Here is a 7,931-nt window from a genome sequence, read left to right on the forward strand (position 1 = left end):
GTAAAGGTATTTTTGTACAAATACTATATGGTAACAGTTTTACCGGTTACAATTAGGAAGGCATTTTGAAAAAAAAGTCCTCTTTACATATCCCCTTGTCGTCTCTCTTCAGTGACGTGAAAGCTTTGCCGCACAAAGACACAACACAGTGCTGGTTTAAAGGCAGTCAAATACAATGGCGTTGTTTCAGCTGGTCTTGAATTCACACCTGCCAGGTCTTACAGTCAACAGGACTTTTTGTTAGGACTGCTCCGCGAAGCTTCCTTTCCTCGCCGCGGCCGAGCTGAATCTTTGTCATTAGAAAGTGCGTTATGGCGGTCAGGTGTGGTTGCTGACCTGGATAATTCTTTACCTACATTCTGTTTTCTTGAAGCAGGCTGCTGAGCCTGAACAGCGTCTTTTCCCTTTACATCCACAGTGTTAACAAAAAAAGCCTTTTCTTGATTTCCAGGTTTCCCCCCAAGGTTTGAAGCAGGCTGGTGACCTTCTACCACAGCAGCAACACTGGGCAAGGCCATCAGTGAAACACTTTTAGTCATTTCTGCCTTACCACTCCCTGCAGAGGAGGTGCTTTTCTTATTTAGTTCCTTGCAGGTTGCAGGAAGGTCAGGTGAGCCTGCTTTAACCTTTGCTGAAGATGCATCACTCTTTGCTGAAGATAAAACAGATACTTCTTGTCTACATTCAGAGAAATAGGCTGAACAAGTCAGCGGCTTTCCTGATGTTGCAGCCACATGACAAGAACTCTGCCCGCTGGCAGCTGACAAATGTTTTATTGAAGTCTGCTTGTTTGCATCCTCTGGCTGTTTTTGATTAACTTGTCCTTTCCCTTTTGAATCTTGAGAGCTTTTGCTACTTGTGCTTGCTTTTTCTGCTCCCTTCCCTCTGGCATCGCAGGCTGCAAGGCAAAGGGTAGGCTCTACTTTCCCACTGTCAAGTTGAATATAAAGTGCGTCAGTGCGTACTTTTCCTTCGGGTCTTTTGTCTGCAGAGATCATCTGGTTACTAGGACTTCTGTCTGCCTGCTTGCTAAGCAAGAGACAGTCTTTCACAGTAGAAAACTTTGGAGACATGGTTTGTTTTTCACTGAGGTGAAGTTGCTTTTGATAAACAGATTCACTGATGTCTGCTGGTTCTTGACTCTGCATCTGCTTAGAATTCTCTGGGCCCACTGGTAGAGGGCTGACAGCAGAGGACTTGGGCTTGGTGTCAGGAGTGGTGCTGCTCATTTGGAGAGTGGCTTCTGAGCCATGCTCTGAAGTCACAGGCTTTTCAGCCTGCATGTGTTCATTGCTAATTTTTCTCAAAGAGCCTGAAACAGAAGAAAGGGGATCTAGCACATTTTTACTGGCATGTTTCCCATCTTTCCAGGAGCTGGTAGACACCTGAATAACAGTTTCTGTTTCTTTTACAGTTGGAGTACATGGTTTTTGTGACAATGTCTGCTTATCCAAGTACTTAGACTTAGAGGAACACATATCAGAGACCAGCCTGTGTTTATTACTGCTGCTTTCCACATAGGTGGCAGCAGGCTTCACATGTTCTTGAATACCTACGTGAACATCCACAGCACAGTTTCTGCTTACAGTGTCTTTCACAGCAGGGGAGCCTGAAGTATTAAGTTGTTGCTGAAGAACTTGGCTGGACTGCTCTCTGTCAGTAGTTTGAAGCCTTATGTCAGTGAGCTGTTTCTGATCTTTCTTTCCTAAATCTTTGGCATTGTCCTTCTGCATAGAGGAAACCAGTGCAGACTTGTCATTTTTAGGATCACAATCTATTGAGGGTTGCATGGGCCATTTGGATGGAAGAGCTTCACTCTTTGACTCTGTGATAACTTTCTTAGACTCACTGAGAACCTTCTGCTTGGTTATAGCCTTTTCCACAAAGCTACTAGCAACATTGCTGTCATCTTTGCCTAACAGTTTCAGCAATTCTCTGCCATCTGTAGGTTGTGCCTTGGGGCCAGCTGCCTCCGTTCTTCCTTGCATCTGAGGTGGAATGGCAAAATCTGCACAATTTTTTTCATTGCTTTTGGAGTAGCTCGTTATCAGGACATCCGAGACAGATACCCTCAAAGGTGACTCCCTGATCACCTCCACCTTTGCAGGGATAGGCTCGCAACTTCTCTGGGCTACTGGCTGTTTGTCAGGCAACTCCTTTTGTATTTGCTTCTCTTTTGCTACAGCTTTTTCAGGAGTGCTTTGGACAGCCGAAAGTTTGGAGTACGTTTGGGTAGTTGTAACACTCTGACTTTGCATAACACAAGACTTTGCCTCCATTAAATTGTCCTTCTGTTTCGAAGGGAAGGCATCTGTCTTTTGAATAGCTTCGATAACAGAAATATGGCCTTTAGTAGCTGGACTAGAAGCCTTTTTCTCTGTCACTCCTTCTGCAGCCACAGGGATGACTGGTGGATTAGGAAAACTCTTGCCTGTTTGCAGAGCCTGAGGCTCTGATACGTTGACTTTACCCAATTTTGAACAGCTTAACAATTGCTCTTTCTGACAAGCCAGTTCTGCCTTCCCACCACTCCCTTGTGGTGCTGGGGGTTTAGGATATCCCCCATCACTGCTGGTGGTCTGTCCTGGCAGCATGCAAAAAGGCATTTCAGTCTTCGAAGCCTGTGGCCCAGAAAGTAAGGCAATGTCTAGAGTGCCTTCTATTGGCTTCAAACAGGACACAGATCTCCCATCAAGTTTATATTCTGATGGACTTTTTCTGACAGGAGCCTCAGTGGAAATAAGGGCTGATTTTTCCACACTCATGTCTGCTCGGCCATTCAAGTTTTTGAGAGGAACAAAAGAAACTGAGTTAATCTGAGCAGCATGTGCACTGCTGATAAATGCTCTACCATCAGGAACTGCAGTGGAGTCCTGCTGTATGTTTATGGGTCTGCCTGTGTTAAGTTGAAGGCATTCATGAACATTTGATGTCAGTTTGGGTTTTAGCATTGGACAGACATTGTCATCTTTTTCTTCAATGGACATTTTCTTTCTAAGATAATCAATATTTGCAAGTTTACCGTCTAATCTTTCGAATCTGACAAATTCTTTTGTTGGTACATTTTTATCTGTGTTTTCTCCTTTTCCATTTAACATCTTGTCAGAGGACTGAGGTAGCACATCTTGCAGTGTACACGGAGGGGAAATTCTTTCGAAGTCATAAGAAATATGACTAAGTTCATCAGGCAGAGGCCCATGACACAGAATCTGTGCATCTAAAGCAACACTATCATTTGATCTCAAGTTTGCATTCTTTTGAAGGGTGTCTTTGAGTATGCCACCAGCTGACTGGGTCTCCAAAGCAACAATTTTTGTTTCAAACTGATTTGATCTTTCTAATACCTTCTGGAATGCCTTCTTCTCTCTTTCTTCCAGTCTTGCGTTATTGGGATTTTCTGGTTCATTGCTAGGTTCATGTATAGCAGCATTTGCTTTTTCAGGAAAATCTTGCTTTTTCATAACTATCTTGACCTTCAGCTTCTCTCTGTCTAGCTCATCAATGGATTCTTGCCTACCTAGTTTTCGGGAGATGGGTCGTTTCAAGCAGCCCTGTTCTGCAGGCCTGACTCGTGTGAGTGATGGCACGTCACAAACATTCTCCTCCAAGCTCTGAAGAGTTACTTCCCTTTGGGACAATTCTCTATTCACTTCTTCCTGGGTCACTTCCAGACTGTGCTTTCGTGAACATAAGTGTTTCTTATCACTGCCATAAGAGGGTGCAAGTTTCTCTTCAGACTGGACTCTCTTTAACAGTGGAGATCTTGGTGGCTCTGCACTCTTTGGCCTGACAATATGCCTTACAATAGTTGGAGGGGAGTGCATTTTGCTAGGAAAAGATTGAGCTATTTTTGTATTTCCAATTGAATGTCCTAGCAAGGGTGATGGAGATCGCTGAGGGGATGTCGGCTGGGGTGTCGGAGAAGGTGTTCGTGCAAGAGGAGAGAGAGGAATGCTGCCAGCTGATTTGCGTCTTCCTGATCTGTATCTTTGACCACCAAGCTTTGGACCTAAGCCATGAAGAGTGCTGGGTCTTATGTGTCCTGAACCAGCTGGAGAATTGGGAGCACTTGAACTAGGGGAGCTACTCTGGGAAGAATTAGTACCTACAAAACAAACAAACCAAACAAATGTAAGATTAGCAAAATTTTTAATTTTGTTTAAATGCTCAGTGAGACACAGAACTTTCACCAGTCCAAAAGGCCTATGTGCCATCTGCTGCCACATGTTCCAAAATTTGGAAGGTTTTGAATGACTGGACTGTAAAACTCATCATTCCAATTACGTTGCTATTTCTCCCTCTCTGTTCCTTCATCCCTTTTAACTCATCTTCCTTCTATTTAAATAGAATAACTAATGCTTTCTACCACTTCAAAGCAACGATCAAGGCTTTCCAAATAATTTACCTTTGTCAAGGGATTGTACAACAGCAGTCACTTCTAGTACACACTAGAATCATGACAGAAGTAAAACAGGGAAAAGGGGCAGAAAGGAAAAAGGAGTCAGAAAGATGCATATTTCAGTACCCATCCGTTTTGGTTTTTTTTTTTCAGCAACAAACGTACATATACGAGAGCCCACAGTAGTTCCATTATGTAGCAACTATTTATTCAGTTTCATTTTTTTATCAACCAGCCCTTCCTAGGCAGGATTCTACCTTTTACTCCAAATCTGGATTGTTTTTTACTCAACTTAGAGGCACTGGGCTTGGATTTAAACTCTTGGACAAACCTAGCAGACAGTTCACTTTTAGGTGATTCTCTATCATGAAAATACCTTTGATTTTTCATCAGGAATCTTTTTCCCTTTTCCAAACAGAAACCAGCTGTTCAATGATTATGCTTGTCAGACCTGACTACTCTTAGCAGAGTGTCACAGATCCGTGGCAGCTCACAGGAAGCAGAACACAGTTCAAGAGCTTTTCCTCTGCCCTACACTCCTTCACACTCACCAGATGGAAAATCAGGAGTAGAGCGGTAGCTTGGGGTAGGTGATCTAGGAGATAAGCTGTGAGTTGGAGACCCAGGCAAGCTCTCCCCTGATGAAAGTGATCGGTTCAGGCAGGAGAAACTTCTGCTGGTGTGAAGAAGGGGAGAGGTTTGCTTGGCCAACTTTTTAAAGAGAGATCTTCTCCTAGAGTGAGAAGAGCACAGCATTAATCAGAAGTTAAGATGCACAGAAGATACCATTACCACAGACAAAACTTTTGAAAGCTGAAATTGCTTCCCTGTCCCATTACCCTCAGAAAAGCAAATATTAAATCTATGTTTACATGAAAGTAAACCACTCTGCAGACCATGAAGTTTAAAAAATATCCTGATTTGCCAATAGGTGGGATAGATGTTGAAACTAAATCTGTTTGTACTACAATTTGCTCACTGTATTTCAGAAGAACAGTTATCTCCTTATAAGTATAAATCTTCATTTTCTTAAGAGCCCACCAAAACTGAAGAAATTCTATAAAGTACCAGCAATGTGTTTACAAAATACACATAAACTTACAATCAAATTAAAAATACCCAGAAACTTATCACTAGAAAGTTTAATTAAACAAGTACAAAAATATATACTTAAACCAAATTAAGATGCAACCTCATTTATTCACTTTCTTCCCCATCTATGTGTGTGCAATGCAAAAGTTTTAAGGGTTATTTTAACACATTTAGTTTAGGCAAAAGAGGATTGGAAGGACATGTAACAACCACAGGATCTCACAGAAGAAAGTGAAGAGAAGTAAAAGACGAGAGAGAACTGTATTATCTTCATATTTTAAATTAATCGTTATGCATACAAACACACAAGGAAACACGTTTGCCATGAAACAAGGGGATCACTCACCTTTCTAAACTCTCTTTCTTCTTGGTTTTCTTACTGCGCCTGACCATTCGGCTCCTGTAGCTGTTTTGCCTGGCAGGTCCTGTCTTGATGGAAGTGTTTTCAAAAGGGGTTGTAGTTACCGAGACTTTATTACCACTCTGCCAAAATGGAGGAGGAACCTTTAGGTGTGAGTAATACAAGATGACTTTGCCTTAAATTGAAGCTACACCACTACCTTGAATGCAGTGACACAGAACTCCAGCACCAGAGTAAAGGCTGGCAGTATAGGGAGCCTTACGCAAATGTCACCAGGCTAAATAATGTCAAATGACTGGAAAATTCTCAAACTCTGACAAATTTCCTACAATTCCTCCATACCAGCTTCAGGACAAGGAGAAATTCCAATACTTGTACCTAGTCAGGAGGAGATCAAGGATTGACCAAGACTGCAATTTTCAATATGAAAGCTTCTAGATAAACATCCTATTTTCCCACAAAGAACAGCTGTCACTGTGCACTTGTCCATTCACTGGACTTTCATGTCTCAGGATACCAACTGTTACAGTGATGAAATGGAGGAGAAAATATAATCATCACTATTAGTACAAAACAATCCATTTATCTTCTTCAAAAGAGATAATAAATAAGTTAAGCTTTTTAGGACCATTTGCATGAACGGATGACTCCACAAATAAAGCCAACTGGATATATTTATGTTACGTTTTAAAAATCCATACGTCTTGCCCAGCACTGTGTACCACTACAGTGAATTTCTTTTCAAAGGAGTTCCAATAGCCCAAATTAATTTGTGATACAATGCATTTGGATAAATAACAACATCTTGTTTTGAGTTTACTCTTGTAAGGAGTGTGCAGAGGTTGTCCTGTTTCTCTTTTTCTGTATCGGACACAGAACAACTGCACACCCAACTGCCTAAAATTACAGAATTTTCTTTTATACATTTCTTGTAAAATCAGAAAACTTGGCAGTTCCTCCTGACTTTGGAGAAGGAAAATAAAGACTTAAGGAAAAGTGTATTTTGCATCTTTCCTCAGCTCCTTGTATCTCCCTATTACTTCACTGCTTTACAATCTTCACTGACTACTTCCTTGGACAAGCCATGCTCTGCATGTAACACCATAAATGGTTAATAATGTAGGAAGTAGATATATAGCTGTCTGAAATAATTCTGACCTACATTAGTCTGTGCTTAAAAGTTTATGTAAAAACTGCAATAGCTTTTCACTGTAGCTCATCATAAGACACTACTGCTTATTAAAAAAAGTTGGGGTTTTTGTTCGTTTTTAAGGAAAAGCATATCTATAATTTTCTAGTAGGACAGACCTCAGAAAACTCCACAAGAGAAAAATGTGGTAGATCATTTGTAGAAGCCCAACTGCAGGATCAGAACTTCATTAAGCAAAAAAGCTTTGTGGGACATGCCTGGCTAGAGGCAAGCTCCTGTACAGTAGGCAAGAAAATATTTGATATTATTTGTTTCCATTTTTCCTCACTGATTTCACTTTAAAAGGAGAAAATGAGAAGTAGCATCTTCATCAAAAGCCTTAGTTACCTGATGAAGATGTGGGAATTCAAGAAAGTGCTTGAAAAAGTCAAATTTTTTGAGAGACAGAGACATCTCTTTGTGTCTGTGCCTTGACTGTACTTCAGCTATCTCAGCAGCAGTGCCAGTTTATTGCAGAAAAACTAAACTCGTAGCAAGATATATGAAGCCATTGACCTTTCTCCAGATCTGTGCCAATAGAAGCTTAGAATTTGTCCTTGAACAACCACAAAATCTGGTAACTAATCTCTGAAGGAAACAAACATAGCCCCCTCTAAATCCTTGGTGAAAACAGCAGTGCTTTTGTATCCCAGTTGTCCAAGAGTTACCTTTAACAACAACTCAATGACTTCTGTATGAACAAGACCATGCACTGGCTCTCCGTTGATATTAGTAATCAGGTCTCCAGCTTTTAAACCCGCCTGGTATGCTGCACCTCCCTCTTCCACATTCTGAAAATCAGAGACAAAGAGAATATACACAAAATTTACTCCTGTTTAACCTTCATACTTTCAAATCATAAAATCATAGATTCATTAAGGTTGGAAAAG

General features: G+C 41.1%; 1 protein-coding gene across 1 annotated transcript; it reads right to left on the reverse strand.

The window, feature by feature from the left end:
• Positions 1-224: 224 nt before the first annotated feature.
• Positions 225-7,832, reverse strand: MAST4 (microtubule associated serine/threonine kinase family member 4; the record flags this gene model as incomplete). Its single annotated transcript, XM_010079550.1, has 4 exons — positions 225-4,105; positions 4,951-5,132; positions 5,838-5,974; positions 7,710-7,832. Coding segments are annotated over 4 exons (4,323 nt in total), but the record flags the coding sequence as incomplete, so codon positions are not given.
• Between the last annotated feature and the right edge of the window lie 99 nt (positions 7,833-7,931).

Source organism: Pterocles gutturalis, unplaced genomic scaffold, assembly GCF_000699245.1.
Source record: "Pterocles gutturalis isolate BGI_N339 unplaced genomic scaffold, ASM69924v1 scaffold9846, whole genome shotgun sequence".
In the NCBI taxonomy this organism is placed as follows: Eukaryota; Metazoa; Chordata; class Aves; order Pterocliformes; family Pteroclidae; genus Pterocles; species Pterocles gutturalis.